Below are 22,403 nucleotides of genomic sequence, written 5' to 3' on the forward strand. Positions count from 1 at the left end.
ATCAACACCACCACAATACTGGAAAAAGGATGAGAGCGACAATTAGAGTTGAGATGGAACCAAGTACATTACACACACACCACAAAAGAATGTGCAGAGCAAAGTTTCCATAATCATTCGTTTCATTTGGAATGATCAGAGACAAAAGAACTATTCAACACAAGAACAAATCCAGCCAGAGTTAGGGTGGCAGTAGAGGATGGGTGCTGGGAATGTTTAAGAAAGCCAAGTGCCCACTTCTAATCCTTTGTTCTCCGAAGCAAAACTGCTCTTCTCTCAGCTTTGCCTCAAACCCATTCCTTTGAAGCATGCATCTCCCTGCTGATGATCAGATTTTTTCCCTTTTAACATTTTACACTCCAGGCACTCTTATTGTGATATGCCATCATGACAGAACCACCTTAATTTTTACCTGGCACTCATTCACTACAACCTGCATCTGATCCACGTTCTGTTGCCCTGGGTGTAATTGTAATATTGGCAGAAAACCTGATGAGAGTAGTGCTTTTAGATTTGGTGAACATCCATCACATCTGCTCGGAGACACAAGAGATTCACATCTGCTCATTTGCTTTTGCACCTCATTAACATGATGTTGTTCTACATCAGGGGCACAGTTTCATAGAGTTTCAAAATTCAACGTGAAATGCATTTGAAAATGTAGTTGTTGAAAATAAGCTTTGATCCACAAAGTTACAGTAGGTCAACTGGTTTGGATCAAAAAATTATATTAGTGAGCTGAGTAAATATTCTTTCACAATGCTTCTACTTCAATAATCAGAAAGCCAATCCATTCTTTTAAAACTGTAAATATTATAGAATCACATTAATAGCAAGGAACTAATTTCTCCCCTTTTACTGTGAATTTAAAATGAGTGCATAAATTGATTCCAGTCCTCTGGACAGACCAATGTGCAACAACTATGACAAAACCACTGTAGTACAAATGAAATATCAAGTTCCCCAAAGAAAAACACCATGCAGCATAAAGAAATTACCAAATAAAATTGAAAACAAGTGATGCAGCTGGTTTTAACTTGACAATTCTGCAAATTTTCTGTGAACGATTACAATTTAACATCAAACTTCATTCTACAATTGAATAAATTTTCCACATTGCAAGCTTCCATAAATCCAAATAAAATGCTTGAACAGATTCAGAAAATGCCTTTTCTGAAAAATACATGTTGTTAACTCCATCTGTGCCCTAACACATCAAGTAACAATGAAATATTGCAATTTCATTTTAATAGGTTAAGTTCTCAGGAATATAAAATTTTCAACATTTATTCTTCCCCAATATTAAAGAGAGAACTTTGATCTTTTATATTCCATTCATTGTGTCCCTTTCCTCATCTTAGAACATAAAACACTGCCAGAAATAACAATGTGCCTTGAATGCATTTTCTAACAACAACTTTGCTCACAAAATTAATAATACCACTCCAATATATAAACTGCACGATTCTTCAAATAAGAATCAGCAGGGCAAGATGAGAGGAGGTAAAATATCAAAGTCAATGAATAGAAATTTAAATGCCAGTGCTCCTTTTGACTACACTCTTTGAACAAAGATTCCAGTGAATTTGCACATTGGTTGATAACATGATAGATCTCAGCTATAATTCTTTATGGAGTGGTAAAGATCATCAATACACAAGTATGTGGCACGTGGATGAGATGATAGTGGGCAAAAAATTAGTGGGAAAAATACAGGCATGTTGATACTACAGACACCACTCCATGAGCCAGTGTAACAAGCAGATTTGCACAGACAAGTGCCAGATATAAAGTTCCTGATAAAAAAGATCATTCATTCAAGAGGTGAAAAAATTCACCAGTTGCAGGGAAATTACTTAGCCCCACCTGAAATATGAGTGGCAGTAACAGAAATCTGAGAGCTTGTGCAAGTAACTGTATAAAAAGCAAAAGAAAAGAAAGGCTAAGCAAATGTAAATGTCTGTCAGCAATAACGCCAGTCAAAGATAAAAGATTCAATGTAAAACTGTACACTCTTAAATACGCAGATCAAATATGCTGGGCGGGGGGAGAGGGAAAGAACAAAGGAAAAGAAAGAAAATAAGCAAAGGGAGTTGAGACAAAGTTGTGAGGGGATACATTACGTACAAAGCGTAGGTGGAAAAGGATTCCTGTGCCATGTTGCTGATTGTCACATTGAAGTTAATGGTAGGTAATATCACATGGAAATCCCTTCAGAAATTTATAGCAGTGATTGAACAAAGAGCATCATATCTCTTATTCCAAAGGATAGGTTTTGATTGTACGTACCAATGTCGTATGCTAAAAAATCAGCAGAGAAACATTTTGCTCCATTACTCAGAGATGTGTCATTGTGAGTGTTCCCTCCAAAAACAAGCATCACTCCACTGATGATGACAGCTGAATGCAGGTAACGGGCAAATCCACTTTCCTTCAGAATTGTCCTAAGTTGTTTTCAAAAACAAAAGTACAAGACATCATACTTGCAACACATAAAATACCAAATCAACAAGAGATATTCTGTATTGACTCATGAGCTTCAATAAATAATTTCACTATTTAAATGTTTCAATGCATCAAAGCCACATGCTTCATAGTAAAGATTGGAAGTTGTTGCACAGTCTAATGTTCTATGGTGGTGGACTACTTGTTTGTGCAACATGATTAAGAACTTAAGAAATAGCAGGAGTAAGCTATCCAGTCTCTTGTGATAACTCCACTATTCAATGTGTTTCATGCACAAACTTTTACCCCAGCACTATTTCCCTGCATTAATCCATACCCTTCAATTCTCTCGAAATTCAAAAAGCTATCTTGAGTACATTCAGTGACCTTTGGGTACAGAATTCTTAATATTCACTGTCTTGTGTGTGAAGAAATTTCTTCAGTTCTGAATGGCCAACCCCTTATTTTGAGAATGTGAACCCTGGTTCCAGACAACACAATCAGGAAAATCATCATCCCTGTATCTATCATATCAAGTCCTGTAAGAATTTTGCTTGTTTCACTGAGCTTGAGTGATTTACTCTGCTACTTAAAGAGAACTAGTGTAGCACTGGAATTAATAGGCCCAAAGGCCCCAGGGAAACAGACTTTCTTCCCACCCACAGATAGGTTTGATTTTTCAAAATATCTGACCACAACTTCTATAATATTCTAACTTTAAAATGGTACTTAAATTCTCAAGCAGTCACAGTCCATTGTCTGGGTTACAAACGCAGGAATTATATTATGGAAATGATATTAACCATCAATCTACACTTAGAAGGCAAGGATCGATCAGGTATAGTCATCATGTTGGAGGCTGATCCTGAGTAATTTGATTGGAGTTTTTAAAATGATGTAACTAAGCATACACAAGGGAAGTGGAGCTGATGTAGCCTACATGGACTTGGTAAGGCATTTGACAGGTCCCACATAGAAGATTGATCCAAAAGGTGACACAGCCAATGGGATCCAAGGTAAATAGGCAAACTGCATCTAAATTGGCTTTGTATTAAGAGGCAGAGGGTGATAGTGGAAATCTGTAGTGTTCTGGATAATGAGAAGGATAATCTTGGGCTAGAGAAAGAGACTGATCAGCTGGTAAATTGGGCAGAGCAATAGCGGATGGAATTAAATCCTGCTAAGTATGAAGTGATGCATTTTGGGTAGTCAGATAAGGGTAGGATATACACAATGCATGGTAGGGTGCAAGAGAGCATTGAGGAACAGAAGGACCAGTGTGGAAGTCCAAAGATTTCTCAAGGTTGCAGCACATATACTGGGTTGTAAAGTCACATACAGATTTCATTAGCCAAGGCGTAGAATACAAGAGCAGGGAAGTTATGGGACAGTATACAAAGCATTGGTGAAGCCACATCTGGAAAACTGTGCATGATCTTGGTCATCTCACTATAGAAAGGATGCAATTGCTCTGGACTGAGTGTAGAGGAGATTCACCAGGATGCTTCCTGGGATGCACTGTCTCAGTTATGAGGAGAAACCGGACAAGACAGAGATTATTCTGTTGGAGCACAGAAAGCCAAGGAAGGACCTGATAGAGGTGCACAAAGCCAAGGGCATAGTTAGGGCAGACAATACTGAACCTTCCCTGTAGCAGAAGTGTTCATAATCAAAGGGCATAGCTTTAAGGCAAGGAGCAAGAGGTTTGGAATGGACAGAAGAAAGAAATGTTTTTCACTCAGAGTGTGGTTGGAGTTTGGAACACACTGCCAGAGAAGGTGGTGGAGACAGAGACTCTCAACTTTTACTAAGTTTCTAGACAAACACGTGAATCAGGGCATAGAAGACTATGAACCAAGTGCTGGTAATTGGAATTGGTACAAATGGGTACTTGATGGTCATCATGGCGGGACGAACCAAAGACCCAATGACAACAGGTTTGTTTTCATAAAATTATTTCAGATTTTCTGGCATCAAATTGAGCAAAAATCCTTAATAGTATTGTGCTGAGGACTATTAATATACAAATGAGCCAATTCAAATCAGCTGGAATAGGTTTAAAACCATATCAGCACCTCAAATACTCTATCTTATCCTAATATATTTTATCATAAATATGGCACTGATAGACTGGCAACTTGCCCAAAATATATGCCAACTAACAAAATGGCAGAATATAAAACCTGTATTAAAATAAAATTGGAAACATACTGCAATTTCATTTTCAGATTTGCAGTACAACTGGAAGAGTTAAACTTATAATTCTTTATGGTTTTCAGTCTTGGGTCAGCAGCAACACGCCAAAGAAAAAAGGCTCAAGGCCCAATATGGAGCCATAATCTCAGCTGATATTTCAGTACAGCACAGACTGAATGTTGAAAATTAGGTCCTTTCAAGTCTCATGTTCACAAAGTTGACTTTAAAATGAGTTGTACCCTTAGAACTATGGTACTGTCCATGAGTTCAAATGGTACCTACCCATTAGAACAACTGGAAATGGAGATATAACTGGAGATATAACAACTGGAAATATAAAAAAGTGAAAATTTGGTATATCATATCAAAAATTGTGCCAGTCCAGAAAAAACTTCACACTCACCAAAACAAATCAACACCAGGTTTGTTAAGTTGTAACATTTAGAACAAGATTAATCATCTAAATAGAGGAATGGATTTTAAAAGCAAGTCTGTGGTCGATTGCAATTGATCACTGCGGTTGGCTGCCATCTGAAATGGAACTTCATTCTACAGACCATTTTTGAGCACATTCCCAAAACTGAAAATGTTGATTAACTATTTTTCTTTGTTTGCAGAGGACTACTGTATGATGATTTTTGTAAATGGTTGATGAATGTTACATCAAATAATTTCTTTAACATTAGCCACTTGGAACTGAAGAATGAGTTCCTTCTGGGAGAAAATATGTTCCTCGAGCGCCCTTAAAATGATAATACAAGCTGTGCTCACTAAACAAGATGAGTCAGTGATTAGACATATCAATCTCAAGATGCCTGTTGTCCCAACAAGGAATGACTTTTAATGCAATACAAGTCCTCAAGAAAACAAACAAACACAATATATAATGCTATCCTGATCTATTAATGGAAAATAACATCTGTAAATAATGCAGCAAGATGTATAACATTATTAAATTCAAAAAAGTTCACTAATTATCTTACATATTCAGCAATTTAGCTCCTACAGCATAATGTAGAAACTGTGAAATGCATCTAGCTGCAATTGTCAGCAATGTTTTGTAACTAGGTCATTGGCTGTCTCAGAACTTTTCCAGCAACATTGTAGAATACTCTTCACTGGTTAATCATGTGGATGAGATTAACTGGCAAATACTCAGTGGAGTTGCAAACTGTTGCAGCTGGTTGAGCAAATACTCTGTGCCAGGGAAGAGGTAGGTGTGCAAGGGATTTTTATGTTCATCTCTGATGGTCATGGATTTCCAATACAATTATGATATGAAGATTTCAATTAGCCATCTCTTCCCAACCATTTCCCTCCACACCTCCCACACAGCAAAGTCCCAGTGAGGGTAATTACTCCACCACCTCTCCAAGTTTTAAACAACATGCTCAAGTTGACAAGGCATTTGTAAAACTACAGACATTCATTCTTATTGAAGAATCTTTGAAGGAATATATAATATCAACACTCTACAGGCAACAAGGGGTCATGTTCTTCGGTTTTGAATCTACAACTTGCCATCAATGATGCTAAATTGTTATGTTAGTGGCATTTAAAATGAAAATTTCGCACCAAAATAAACATACATTCATAACATTTAAAATGAGCTGAACCTTCAACTATTTATTGCCCACAGCAAACATTAAATTGAATGAAGTAAATGTTAGTTGAAATATATCATTAACTCCAAACATCCTTGAGGTGAAAACAATGCAAGTTCTGAAGAGAAGCTGGTTTTAAAGATCATGACATTGCTTTACACCAAGGTGTTTTCCTCTTAATTTATTTTTAAAAACAGGACACACAAAATGGAAAAAGGGATCCTAGATGTGCCGAACTTGGCTGAATTGCCAACAAAAACGAGATAAAAATCATGTGTTTGGGGTGGGGGGCAATGGTGGGGGAAGAAGGTAGGCAAAAGTGGGGGCGGAATGGGGACAGGAGGAAGGCAGGTGAAGGGGGTGGGGGAGGGTGGGAGAAGGCAAGGAAGATACTGGGGGAGGAAATGGGACTAAAACAAATTACTTTTCTCCAACACTAATCACATTCTGACAGAGGGAGTCTCCTCACTTGCAATACCCATTATCTTAAGTTGTCTCACAGTCCTCTGCCACTAAAACTGCATCCAGCTCCACCAAACTCATGCTATACTTAGCGAGTACTGGTCCGCCCCAGGGTTACAGCAGGGTTCTGTTCCTGGAAACGATTTGTAACCAGGACTATTCGCAATTCGGAAATGCAGCCTTGAACTGAGTTCCCACCCATTAGAAGATGCCCGCAGCAACCAGCAAATCCATCCTACTAGTCTCCCAAACACTTCACAGGTTTCAGTTTGCAACCTGTTGATGAGATCTCACTCAAGTACAGGGCATGGAGTGGCCAGGTAACATGGATAGAATTCCAGATTTCCATTTTAGCAGCACATGGATACTCTAGAAAATGGTGTCCAACTTTATCTTCAACAAGGAACACTGCACATCTTTCCACCATTCCCAATGCACTATCCAGGCCACACATCTACAACCCCCACGGACCAACAGAAATCATGTGCAATTGCATGTGTCCCAATGTAAATCAAAGTGTCACAAAATAAATAAAAAGTAAGAGTTTAATATGGGGATTAAATAACGTCGGTGTATCTTGGACCACAAATCCCACCCTCTAAATAGAACATAACCAAAGAATATGGGAGATCTCAAATCAGAAAAAAAAGGAAATTGACTGGTCAATTTATAAATTTGGTTGCCTCACTACAACTGCCCAAGTCAATCTGTATGTTTTTATATATATTTTTGTTTTAAAAATCATCTAATTTAGGGATTATTTCCCTTGTTTTATTGTGGCATCCCACACAGGTTATCTGATGCTTCACATACTGTGTATCAAGGACTGGTTTGATCTCTTCTGTTTCAATGTCTCCATTAGGCCAAGGCATAATTTTCAATTCAGGCAAGATCAAGATCTAAGTTCTCTTAGATAGACATATGAATGATAGAGAAATAGGGGGGTCTGTGGGAGGGAAGGGTTAGATAGATCTTAGAGCAGGATAAAATGTTGGCACAACATTGTGGGCCGAAGGGCCTGTACTGTGCCTGTATGTTCTATGTTCTAATGCATATAAAGGTTTTCATGAATTTTTCTCGATATTATTCCTGAGATGGCCATCACAGCACAAGTATTAATGGGGTGTTAAGAAACAAATCCTTGCACTTGCTGTACTGTCAGTTTGCTACTTATTACAACAGCTTCAAAAAGTAACTTGATTCATTAGACTCTGAGGGAAGTTGCATGTTGAGAAATTTCTCTTAGAATGCTTCCCCTCAGCACTATGATCCAAATGTTTGTAACTACCTTGCAACCAAGTAATTAAGGCTTCCTGAAGGACAAGATTTCCAATCATAAACAAACACATGAAACAGTCAATCAGTCTAATCATCCCCATGTAAATAGTTTAAGTTTTTCCACTTACATTGCAAGCATTAATTCTAGGACCAGTCTTGCAATTTTTCACCTCAGTAAAAACAAAGATGACAACAAAGACTATTTTTTCCCCAAGAAAACTGCATTTTGGTTGTATTGGACTGGCTGTTATACTAACACAAGGCTTTTCAGATTAGAGATTTGTCTGAAAAGCCTTGTGTTAGTAGTAACAAACCTTTTTACTACTGTTGTCCTTAGCAACGGTTTTATAATCACGAATCTAAGCCAACCAGGACCAAAGTAAATATTGAGCATCCTCGGTAGTAGAAAGAAAAACTCATTAAATGCTGAAATATTTTCCTGTCACATCTACTGTATCTGCACTAAGTAGTTCTCGATTGGGTGCCAAGTTTGGATTCATGTCCTTGTGTGAAATTGGAAGCCTTCCTTTCTTAGTTTAATGACAAAAGAAAATTAGCAGCCAAGAAGGAGGAGTTTAAAAATGTGATTAATTTCTTCAACCATTCCAGATTTGCACCAGCTCAGGTAGTCTTGCTCCCAGAATATACTGGTATACTCAAGGGTTCAAATATCAATTACCACACTAAAAATATAAATTCATAGCCTGTATTCTTCACTGTGTCCTGGAAGATTGCTCAAAATCTAAAGCACTAAAGGGACCAAAGTAGGAAGTTCCACACAGTTTGAGTCTACCTGACAACTGATCCCATTAATTAATACCTTAGTTCCACCTATGGAAAGTTCCATAACTTCAGTGGATAGATATGATAAACATTGAAAAATGTTCTGTGGCAGAGATTATTCCCATTGACCCAACAGAATTAGAAATTTGGACATATAAATTGTTCATCTAAACTTTAGAAACAATACCTCATATTTCACCTGGGCAAGTTTCAACCTTCGGGACTTAATATTGAATTTAACAATTTGAACCTTCTCCCTCTCCCCTCACTATATGGCTGTACCTTTGTTTCAATTTGTTTATTTTCCCATTGTATCTTACTGCTAATTTTTAGCAATTGTTATTTTGACAACTCTAGTCTGCCCACTAGCACAGACATTCCCTCCATTCCTTTCCCCTCACTGCATGTTAAGCACACACTTTTCCAAATCTGATGAAAGGTCCTTCACCTGAAACGTTGAACGTTTCTCCTCCTGCAGCATTTTGCTTTTTCTTTCCCCCACCTTTAATCTGCTGGACACATCTGTGCCATTTTGCCACAGCTTTAGGATTTTCCCCATGTGTAATCTTCAACTTCTCACTTCATCCCCCATCATAAGCCACTTATTTGACACACCCAGTGAAGATCCATTCAATTCATGAACCGCAGACTAAATACACTATATAGCCCTAAGAATTCCACCATTGTGAATCCACTCATGTTCTTTACTACGTAGCAAGGATAGAGGAATACATCCTAATTTTATTCAAATAAACATCACATACTGCAAATTTGGGCTGAAAGAGTTGAAATAGATCTGGGAAAAAAAAATCAGGAAGGCTACAATAGTGAGGCTAAACATACTCTGGCTCTACTGCAGAATTTAACTCCAGCCAGCACCATCATGCCCAGAAAGCATCTGCAAGCTTTGAGACAATGTTGCTTTAAAAAAATACCTGTGGCCTTGCAGCCTAACTGAATAATTCACATTACAATGCATGAATTTTTTGTAGAAGCTTCCAATTATTGACTTGAAAAGTTTTCCCACTTTAAAATAATAAATATTATTCATTTATTGATCTAGAATGTTACTAACCAAAATACTCTTGCATATCAGATTACTACTCAAACACAGGTACAGAACAAACAGCTCTTGTCATTCTAGGTTTGAACAATGTCAAAAGAACATCACTTGCCCAAGCTACACTTAAATTGTCTGCTTTAAAACATTTTGGTCCAAAGTTCAGTGACATGTTGAGTTCAGCACTACAGTTTGCATTTATAAAATTCTCCGTCATTAATATCATGTTCCCTTCTCAATGAAATTCCTAATCCAAGATTGGAATTTCCCCAACCATCAGGGAATTCTTATTGGGAAGATTTTTCTTGAAGGTATCAATCACCCTAGATAGCAAGTCTCTGTTCAGTACTTATAATAGGAGTCTTATCCAAATAAGGCACTTGAAATATCTACAACTAATTTTTAACCACATTTTTTTTTATAAATAACATCAGTTAAAAGTGTCATAACAATCTTTTCACACACACACATGAATGGAAATAAAATGATAACGTGCTGAAAGTATTGCACTGAAATATGAAAATAATGCTTCATAACACAAAAACTGACCATACTTCAAAAAGAAAACATTTGTGCTGCACTTTATTTCCTTAGAGTGTCCTAATAACATGCCATGCAAATGTAAACCCTTTTTTCAAAGGCAAGAAAAAGCATGGAGAGTATTAAACTGTCAAAGAAAGCAAAGGAAGAGACCACTTTGCTCTTCACATCAGTGTGGGCCAACTACAGAACTACCCAGGCTAACATCACTTTTCAGCTCTTAGCCCTCAGGTTATGGCACTTTGGGTGCTCATCCAGGCATTTATTGAAACACGAGGATACCTGCCTCCACTGCCTTCTCAGGTACAGAGTTCTAACCCACCACTACTGTCCAAACATTTTTTTCTTCAACTCTCCTCTAATCCTTCTACCACTTGTCTTAAATCTAAATACACTTGTTATTGACCTCTCTGCCAACAGTTGAGAGTCTTCCTATACACCATTTTAGTTTCCTATTATTTTATGCATCTTGATTATAGGTCCCCTCAGCCTTCTGTTTCCAAAATGAACCCCAGCCGAGACAACCTTTCCTAAAAAGGCGAGCATTCTCCTGCCCTGACAACATCCTCATATCTCCTCTGCATCACCTAAGTGTTATCACATCCTTCCTGTAACACACCAACCAGAACAGTACGTAGTACTCTAGCTGCAGCCAATCAGTTATTTTAGACTGCTCCAGTATGGCCTCCCTCAGAACACCAAGTCAGTTTTATAATATTCATGTTATACAGGAATTCTAGATTTTCAGTATTGCACCTTAGTTCCTCACATTTTGAATTCTTTCCCACATTTTCCTGCAACATAACAGGCAAATGCCAATTTGCACAGCAGTCCCATACTTCCCTGTAACCTATTCTCTCACACCCATCAACTCTGATCAACAACCTCTCCCCCCACCCCAATTCTCCTGTCACCCAACAATACCCAGTGTAATTTACAATAAGCCAATTAATCTACTAAATTATTCAAATCAAACTCCTAATGGGCCCTTTTTATCCTTTTAAATGTATCCAGTGTTACAGATTAGGTTACTATTGGTGAATGTCCCTTTAAGACATTGCACAGTAGTGTGTGTGTGTGTGTGTGTGTGTGTGTGTGTGTGGGTGTGTGTGTGTGTGTGTGCGCGTGTGTGTGGGGGGGGGGGCGTGATTACAACAACAAGAGATAAGGACGTGATGATGTTTTCTCGCGCCACACACACACTACTGTGCAATGTCTTAAAGGGACATTCACCAATAGTAACCTAATCTGTAACACCAGGGTAAAAAAAGAGAGAAAGACTACATATTTAAATATTATCAGTCAGCAGGATGAGGTAGGTCTGCAAATTGGAAATTAAGAAACGTGATATTTTCCTGGATACATTAACCTTGCTTGTGGTTTTTGAAGTGGACTACCTTCCTTCCTGTACAATTGAGAAAGCTCTCAAACTACTCACAAGATCACAAGACAAGGGAGCAGAAGCAGGCCATTCGGCCCATCGAGTCTGCTCCAAGGAAGAGGGAAAAAGAAATGGGGTGGGGAAAAAAAACTATTCTAATCCCATTTTCCAGCCTTATCCCCATATCCCTTGATACCCTGACTATTTAGATATCTGTCTATCTCCTCCTTGAACACCCCCACTGATCTGGCCTCCACTGCTGTGCGTGGCAAGGAGTTCCACAATTTCACCACCCTCTGGGTAAAGAAATTTCTCCTCATCTCTGTCTTGAAACTGTACCCTCTAATTCTAAGATTGTGCCCTCTGGTGCTGGACTCGCCCACCAAGGGAAACAGCCTAGCCACATCTACTCTATCCTTTCCTGTCAACATTTTAAATGTCGCTACGAGGTCCCCTCTCATCCTTCTGTACTCCAGTGAGAACAGTCCAAGAGCCGACAAACGCTCATCATACGTAAGCCCTTTCATTCCCGGAATCATTCTCGTAAATCTCCTCTGAACCCTCTCCAACGTCAGCACATCCTTCCTAAGATGTGGGGCCCAAAACTGCGCACAGTATTCAAATGAGGCCTCACTAGTGCCCCGTAGAGCCTCATCAACACTTCCTTACTTTTATACACTATACCTCTCGAGATGAATGCCAACATAGCATTCGCTTTCTTAACCACCGATCCAACCTGGTGGTTAACTTTTAAGGTATCTTGTACGAGTACCCCCAAGTCCCTTTGTACTACCGTACTTTCAATCTTCTCTCCTTCTAGATAATAATCTACCCGCTTATTTCTGCTTCCAAAGTGTACAACTGCACATTTCTCAACATTGAATCTCATCTGCCATTTCCTTGCCCATTCTCCTAAACTGTCTAGGTCCCTCTGCATCCTTTCTATTTCCTCTATGCTCCCTACTCCTCCACTTATCTTGGTGTCATCCGCAAACTTAGCCACACAACCATTTATTCCATCATCCAAATCATTGATGTACAAGGTAAAAAGGAGCGGCCCCAACACCGACCCCTGCGGCACACCACTAGTAACCGGTAACCAGCCAGAACGAGATCCTTTTATTTCCACCCTTTGCTTCCTGCCAACCGGCCACTGCTCCACCCATTCTGCTATCCTACCCATAATTCCATGACCTCTCATCTTATTAATCAGTCTCTTGTGAGGCACCTTATCGAAGGCCTTTTGAAAGTCTAAATACACAACGTCTACCGCCTCTCCCTTATCCACCCTACCTGTGATTTCTTCAAAAAACTCCAATAGGTTGGTCAGACAGGACCTCCCCTTCACAAAACCATGTTGACTAGGTCCAATCTTGCCTTGCGCCTCTAGGTATTCGGTAACCTCCTCCTTGAGGATAGATTCCAATCATTTTCCCACCACTGACGTCAGACTAATAGGTCTGTAATTTCCTTTGTGCTGCCTCCCACCTTTCTTATACAACGGAACTACATTCGCTACCCTCCAGTCCTCCAGAACCATGCCAGAATCTATCGATTCCTGGAAAATAATCGCCAATGCCTCCGCTATCTCTACAGCCACCTCCTTCAGAACCCAGGGATGCACCTCATCCGGTCCGGGAGACTTATCAGTCTTAAGCCCCTTTAGTTTTCCTAGCACCTTCTCCCTAGTAATCTCAACTGAACTCAGTTCCAATTCGTGAGACTCCTGACTAACCGGCACATTGCTTATGTCCTCCACGGTGAAGACAGATGCAAAATATTCATTCAATTCCCTTGCCATCTCACTATCGTCCATTATAATACCTCCTGCACCGTTATCAATTGGTCCTATGTCAACCCGTGTCTCTCTTTTATTCCTTATGTATTTAAAAAAGCTCTTAGAATCCTTCCGAATGTTGTCCGCCAGCTTCCTTTCATAATTCATCTTTGCTTTCCTAATGACCTTCTTAGTTTCTCTCTGCAGATTTTTAAAAACTTTCCAATCTTCTGCTTTCCCACTAATTTTTGCTACTTTGTACGCCGCCCCCTTTTGCTTTTATTTATCCTTCACCTCCCTCGTTATCCACATCTGTGCCTTTTTTCCATTCAAAACCTTTTTTCTTGGAATATATCTATCCTGCATTTTCCTTATTTCCTGTAGAAATTTCTTCCATTTCTCCTCCGCCGTCCCTCCAGCTAACTTACTCCTCCAATCAATTTGGGCCAACTCTTCTCTCATACCTTTGTAATTTCCCTTATTCCACTGAAATATCGATACACCAGTTATCAGCTTCTCCTGCTCGAACTTGAAACTAAACTCAATCATATTGTGATCACTTGTTCCCAGTGGTTCCTTTACCTTTAGTTCCCTAATCACTTCGGGTTCACTGCACAGCACCCAATCCAAAACAGCCGATCCCCTGGTGGGCTCCTCAATTAGTTGCTCCAGAAAAACATCCCTTAGACATTCACAAACTCACTCTCCTGAGTTCTACCGCCTTGCTGGATTTCCCAGTCCACCTTCATGTTAAAATCCCCCATAATTATCTTCACATTGTCACTCTGGCACGCTTTTTCTATATCAATCTGCAACTTATGGTCCACTTCCTGACTGCTGTTAGGGGGCCTATATATGACTGCTACTATTCTCCTTTTACCCTTGCTATTTCTTAGCTCCACCCATAAGGATTCCACTTCCTCTGACCCAATGTCCTTCCTTTCTATTGATTTTATATCACTACTAACCATCATGGCCACACCTCCCCCTCTGCCTACCCGCCTGTCCTTCCTATACACTGTGTACCCCTTGACATTCAGTTCCCAATCACATCCATCATGAAGCCACGACTCAGTGATTGCAACAATGTCATATTTATTAACCTGTAGTTGTGCCACTAGGTCATCTACTTTATTCCTGATGCTACGTGCATTTAAATATAGTACGTTTAGACTGGTATCTACTTAACTACAATCATTTTCAAAAATTCGAAGCCAAAAAATTTGAGTTAAAAAGCAACAATTTTACTGAAAAGAACCTTAAAATGCTTAAAGCTTCAATAAGCAAAGTATTTTCTATTTTTCTCCTACCATAGCAAAGTACAAAGAACAAAGTGGAATAGCTGTTCCAGTTCCATTAAGATCCCCAACACAATTTAATTACTTCTATTTCAAATCAATTCCACAGAATGCTTCTGCAATCAAAATGAACTGAACAGAAGCATAACCGTTCCACTTACCAGGTGCGGCTATTTACAGTGTATTTGTAGAGGTCATCCACCAAGCCATACTCATTGCTTCTAAATGCTTTGTATCCTCCATGTACATAAATCGATTTTGTTGCTGCACTGTAAACACTGCTGTGTCCATATCCACCCTGAACTATTGCACCCTTCGTCTCAGTCACTAACACGTGTTGGTCTCTGGACAGGAAGCAAAACTCATTTTAGAAGTCCACCAATTCCACACTGTTTTTCCATAGTATTCTTTTCCACAAAAATATTAAATGTTACTATATAAAAGGATTTATGCTTAATGTAATGTCTTTACGGATAAATCCTTCCAAACAGTTACCAGTGATTCAACAGGTTTTCCCCAGTGTTCATACCAAAATTATAAAGATTTTTTTTCCAAATGTAATTCATATGAAAATCTCACCCCAAGTTACTCACAAAACAGTACAAATGCTAATCCCATTGATCTCTTTTGACAAAACTACAAACAAACTTAATGGCCAAATCATGAAAATAATAAAAGATGCATTACACAGGTTTAAGGCAATTTGTCCCATTTCAAATTTCCTTAAATTTTATTTTTCTTCTTCTCCTGCAGTGCATTAGTAATTTTACGCGACCATAACATAATAATTTTGAGCAGATAATGGACACCAGCCGAAACTTAAACATGATACTTCCCTGATTCAGCCAATAATAACACAGCCCCTGATTCAGCCAATAATAATACAGCTCCACAAATTCATGTAATTACCTAACCGGAAATCAAACCAATTAATGGATAGGTCTCTTCCAAAACCACAAGTGCAAATGAAAAACACCAGATGTTATTTCGCTAGCATAAACTCAAAGCACATGAAATAGAAGTAATGATTTTACATGATGATACAATTTACTGCATAAAACATTATGCATTCTGTAAATAAAAGTACACAACAGGATCTACTGTTTCAAATATTAAAATAGGTAGCTCATTCGCTTTAATTATTCAAATGTTCAGAACTGGGCATGTGCAGAGAGCACATTAATAATGCAGGTCAGAAAATGCAGGCAAGTTAATCAAAATATATTGTAACATCTAAAAAGATGGATGAGGAAACAGTTCAACAGACAGTCCAATGAACAGCAAATAGTTCAAAATTAGGTCAAATAGATTTCCCACATCCCAGATCAGTTATGACAATGACATTGCCCATCCAGATAACTGGCCCCATCAATAGACAACAATTCACACAAGCAACAATTCATCTGGGTGGAAACCATTCCTTCCTCTGTGCTTCAAAAATTGGCTTCCAAAACATTTAAGTTAATAAATAACTATTTCAAATATGTTTTACGGTACTTTGTAGTTTTAAGTTAGCCTCTTACTTCAAGAAGTAAATTAAGTGATCGTAATCAAAATTAAATTGAAATGCAATTATTTCCTTACAGTTGACTCATACTGGAGTTAAGCATATGATGCTTGATATTCATGTATTGGCCATCTAAATAAATTTATGAAAAAGAAAATCACAACACACACCTATATATACACACATACACACACTAAAAAAGCAGAAAAAAAACTATTTTTCAGTTACACAGAATGGTAAGATCATTCAAATCGCCTCCAATAAAGCTACTTCAGTTTCACTCACCATTGTAAAGTGTACAAAAGCAAGTGTTGTCATTTTCAAGATTTTTTAAAAAGAATTAATGTTGGTCAACAGTTTTCCAGTTTTACAACTGTTCTGTCAGAATCACACAGCCAACAGTGTTCTATGAATATACCAGTTACGTACAATGTCATGCTGCTTTTAGCAATAGGCTTCATTATATCCACAATTTCATATTTTAGACACTCATGTTGTTTGAATGACATTGCACCTGATGAGCTATCCATCTACATAAATGGATGGATGCAGAAAGTACGCAATTGGGGAATTCACACAAATCTTGAAAGCCTTTGCAAGCAGTTAACATAAAACACACAAAAAAATTAAACATTTAATAACTTCTTTGCATGATGAGCTAAAAATTGTACAGAACAAACTGAAGTTGGATTTCAATAATATGCTTCATTTAAGGTCTGTCATTGGACTCTTTGGCAGCCTTTCAATTCCTATTCTTCATTTTCAGTACCCATGAGACTATTCTGTTTAATCTGAGGAAATCAAAGCACAAACAAATACTTACTTATATTGTATTCTTGAACACTGTTTATATAACCATAAAGTGCAGAATATCCAAAAATAATGATCATGATGACATCTCCACTATCCATTTCAATGATATGTGCTGAATGTCCTTCCAAATCATACTGTTGCCCATGAGCTAAAACTGTTGGGGTTTTTTCTTGTCCATGATAGAGTGGGAATGTTGAAGATCCATAGTTCATTTGTAATGTTTCCATTATCCGTATCAATTTTTCCCCCATACATGTAAATATCATCCTGGAAAAAGGAATGGCACTAATTAATGGGAACACCGAATAAAGAGTGGGGAGGCAAATCAAAGAGGCCTTTTTAATCATTGCATTGAATGTCTTCCTTAACCTTAATTAAATTGTTTTAAACTTCATTTGCCACATCTGAAAATGAACTAAATTAAATCCTAAAACCTCAAGGAATGCATTGGATTAATGGTTTCTGTCTCCAAACCAAAAAGATAATCAAAGAATGGCCTTTTATTACATTGTGTAAAAACGAGTCACATTAAATATTCTGTAATTTAACATTTATCAAAAGAATTTTATAAAATGATTTTCACGTTCATGTTTAGGCAACAATATGCATCATTACAATCAGAAGACAAATGTACCATTTGGTCTCTGGGTTCTTAATCAAGTCTATAAATTTTATTCACCACAAGAGCACCTTGCATTCTCAAAGTTCACCAAATTCAACCAAGCAAGACAGCCACCTGAGAGTTTTGCCTTGTGTATCACGCCAGAAATAAATTTCCTGGACTGGAGAGACTGCACCTGCAACATTATTGCATCACTAGCAACTCCATGTCATTTGTTCAGATGGTAGAATGCAGACATTTTACATTCTACCTGTGTACTATTAGGAAGAAAATACATAGTATTCCACCTAAAATGTCATTTATTTAATACAGAAACAATTTTAAAATAGACAAAAATAATAAAAGCAGAGTACAAAAGGGAAACTTCCATCCCAGTTATCTTGGTTTTAAGTAAATCAATAATAACTTCAGCTGAAATAAAGTCACATTGAAAGCTTATGTATATTACTATGAAAGATTATGTAATATTTCACACACTGCGAGTCTGAGCCCACATCTTGCATGATGGGAAAGCAATTTATATACCTTGCATCCAGCTCACTAAATGTGGGAACCCTCAGTGATCGGGCCACAATTTAGATTGCAAGGGCCAATTACAGACACTGGGAGAAGTATGATACAAGTCCAAAGGGAAGAGTAGGAGCAAGTAATGAATTCAGAGTTTAGTAAGAACCTGGCATTACAGGGAAATATGATGCTTGCCAAGATGGTTCAGATGAACTGCAATTATGACAGTGCGAACTTTAAAATGGTTATCCACTTCCATGAAGATACACTAATTCTAATGGTAGTGCACTGCAATTGCTTGTTTGGAAACATCACATCTAAGGCAGAAGGTTTTGTGTTTTATCCATTGTGCTCTGGAGGTGAAAATGAACCCAGAACAGAAGTAACCTTCTCACAGAAATTATTGTGTGGGGATCAAAGCACAAAGGGAATTGGATGAGTAATAATCTGCACTGTGTTAGCAAAGTCATTTACTTTAAAGTTCTGAAGATTAAGAAATAATTTACAAAAATGATTCAGCTGGTTCAGTATCTGTTCTTTATTGAAGCTTATTTTCAACTGAAGATCCAGTTGCTCTGGTAACTATGAAGAATTTGAGGCAAGAAAACTGAAACACCTGGGTGACACAATGGCACTGCTGTTACAACTACTGCCTCACATCTCCAATGACCCAGGTTCAATCTTGACCCCGATTGTTGTACATGTGGGTGTTCCAGTTTTGTCCCACATCCCAAAGATGTTTGGCTTAGTAGATTAATTGGACACTATAAATTGGCTCTGGTTAAGTGAGTGGTAGAATCTGGGTAGAGTTGAGGGGCATGGGAGGAGAGTAACTATAGAATTAATGCAAAACGTGGTCAGCACAGGCATGGTGGGGCAAAAGGCTCATTTCCGTGCCAAGACCAAAACATCACAGAAGTTTCCCCAAGGCTTTGTTCACAAATTCACAGAATGTATCATTTTAAGACAACAGAACCAGGCTCAATACAAAAAGTGTTATTCCGTTTGACAGGTGAAACTTGTTTCTTCATAACATCATCATGATCAAATGAGTATTGTCATTAATGAAGATTAGCAGCAACCACAAATATTTTGCAACTATTTCAATATTAAATTTAATTACAAGAATTCTGCACACAAACAACCACAGAAATTTAACAATTCAATTTTTGACTCCAGCAGAAACATTACTGTCCTTTTTAATCAATAGATGATAATTAACAACAAAAATTACCGATTCATCTTTGAACCAATACGTGTGTTGGGTTACTGTATGAAAGCAACCTACTTTATGCTCGTTTTACATCAGCTGAAGCATGGCATTTCAGACTACATTGTTTTTGTGTACTTCACATTGGTAAATCAAAGCGAGGATAAAGGTTCTGGCAAATACTGCTTTCCTCCATCATAGTGTAAACTACTTAAACATGAATATGATTCAAAAAAAAACTACGGATGCTGGAAATCTGAAGTACAAACAGAAAATGCTGTAAACACTCAGGTCAGGCAGCAACTGTGGAGAGAGAAACCATTAACATTTTAAGGCTGAAGATGAAATTTCAACTTATAACATTAACTCTGATTCTATTTCCACAAATGCTGCATGAACCGCTGAACGTTTCCAGCATTTTTGCTTCTATTTATAACACAATGAACAATATGAGATCGGCTCCTAGAATCGGTATTCAAGATCAAACCACTGCAACAAATATTCCCCAGCTATACAATTTCTAAAATCACAACTGCATCATCACTGACAGGTACTTCTTAATATTTGTCCTCATCTCAGCTTCTACTTTACATAAACCAGGAGCTGTCACAAGAATTCTATAACCACAACCATAACCACAGAAACTTTGCAACATTTCAATGAAAGTAGACTGAAGCTGAAACACAGATGCCCTTGTTACATTCAAGGACAATAATCAGCAATAAACATCTGGTCATTCATCTTCAGAACTTATAGTATGATGAGAACAAGTTAGGGAATGACACTACAGGATTCATTTGGTTTTCAAATGGCAAACATTTCAAGTGCTAATGTGAGAGTATAATTATACAAACCTAAAATACAGCACAATACAGGTGGATCTGCCTAGGATCAATTACAATTGCCAATTATCCATGAAATGTTTCATTCACTTTGGTTAAACCTGTGGAGCTGGTCAATTTTTTTAAAAATATCAATGATAAATGTCAATCCTGACACTTTAGAAAGATGACAAAAAACATGTAATAAAACCAGTTTTGATATTGCCTTTAATTATTGCTTATGATGATTATTTATGTTGCCAACCTATAATAATGCTGTTTCAACACAGTTGGGTTACAAAAAGAACACTGCACTCTAGTGGCAAAATGCAATGAAGCACTCGATATCTGCAGCAGAACATTCCTTAATTCAGTTTCATAATTCCTAAATTATTATAAAAACTTTTCCCTCACTCAAATACTACAACTTTCCAAATATTAGCAACACTCGAGTTGCCTTCAGTGTTGTGGCCATAGAAAGTATGAATGATTACTTCAACATTACATAAAAAGGAGAGTATTGATTTTGTAGGAATCTCAGATTGTGGTGGAGAAATCTTAAAATGAAAACTGGACTGTAATCAATTTCACTGTATAGTTTTCTTTTTGACAGGTAGCTCAAATGCAAAAACAATTGGTATTATTTTTAATTCTATGTGGTTGGCAAGAATTTAAAGCACTTGTATCTAACTGAGTGAATTAGTCTTATTAACTTAGAGGGTTGGAATAAATAATCCCCAAGTATGACAGCATTGGAAGTCATAAGGACTCCCAGATTATGCCCACACACTGGTGGACAAATTGCACTTCCAAAACCTAAAAGGTACAGTATATTCACATGGCTCAGCTACCTATTAAAATTAATTGCATGTCATGATCTTCTTCGATTTACAATGATTAATTTAAATTAATATTGTGACAGCCATGTGGGGGTGGCAATTGTTATCACAAGAACACTGATAATGATAATTTATGACTCTTGCAGGATTCTAACTCCTCACTCAACATGAAGAGACAAGGGAATAATGAGGCTGTGAAATCTCACTCTCACAGGCATTGAATTGTTCCTGCAAATCATTATGTTCTCCAGTCAACTCCTATTTCTCCCTTTTGCCTTCCTTGCCCCATCTCATTCACTATTAGATATATGCTCCCACTCGACTCACAGTAAACTAAATCCGGTTCATTGTTCATTACTAAGTGCATCATGGTCTAAAAAGGCACATGTCCTAAGTTACCTCAAAGTTATGACCCCGTCTGGAAAATAGATTACATGTAAATGTAGCGGAGAATTAAAATGAAACTTGGGTGAACTATCATCCACAGTCATGCAACACAGTTCATGTTGCATCTACTATTCAGCTTTATGCATTACAGACTTGAGTGATGGCGGTGGAATTCCCCATTCTGGCACACAGCAATATCTTCACAAAGGATTTTGTTTCTGTGGTGGTTCGGGAATGGAGAGGGGAAATGTGATTCATGGGGAAAGATCAAGATTTTGCATAGATAAGTATCTGCTTGCGTAATTCCACTCCTCAGATCTGGAGTTCAAGTTATCCTTGAAGCTCAGCCAAAGACAAGAGGAAGTCAATGTGGACTGATCTATGTTAAAGCACATTATATAATTTAAGCACAAATTGAACTTTGACCAAGTAAATTAAGTTCATAAAATGCCCCAAACAATTTGAAACGTTTAATCATTTACATGCTGACATCTATCACTTATTACATGGCAAATACATAAACTCAAAGCTAATGGGAAATACATGAAGATGGATTAAAAAAAGTACATAATCAAAGTCGATGCAGGAGTGTTTTCAGGTAAATAGTGTAGAGGAAGAAATCACTGAGCAAGATTCCCCTTTGCTCCACTTCTACATTTTGATAAAACACAAATGACACCATGAGATGATGGCAAGCTTGAAGTAAATTACACTGTAAAAATGTTTTTGGTTTCAAAAATACATATATATGCATTTAGATCTAGTATATGTGTGAAAGAATACAGCTAATGTCATTCATAGGTAAATTATAAAATAACAGCAGGGTGCTTCATCTTGGAAATCAACCATAGAAAGTTTAGTCAGAATACCTAC

At 37.7% G+C, this 22,403-nt stretch overlaps 1 protein-coding gene across 1 annotated transcript in view; it reads right to left on the reverse strand.

The window, feature by feature from the left end:
- The window catches only part of atrnl1b (attractin-like 1b), a 610,807-nt gene that overhangs the window by 490,701 nt on the left and 97,703 nt on the right, over window positions 1–22,403 (reverse strand). Inside the window, 4 exon segments of the mRNA XM_052026988.1 lie at window positions 2,290–2,444; window positions 14,986–15,168; window positions 17,151–17,314; window positions 17,316–17,411. Of these exon segments, the coding sequence (XP_051882948.1) occupies window positions 2,290–2,444; window positions 14,986–15,168; window positions 17,151–17,314; window positions 17,316–17,411 (598 nt within the window).

This window comes from Pristis pectinata, chromosome 12 (assembly GCF_009764475.1).
Source record: "Pristis pectinata isolate sPriPec2 chromosome 12, sPriPec2.1.pri, whole genome shotgun sequence".
NCBI lineage: Eukaryota > Metazoa > Chordata > Chondrichthyes > Rhinopristiformes > Pristidae > Pristis > Pristis pectinata.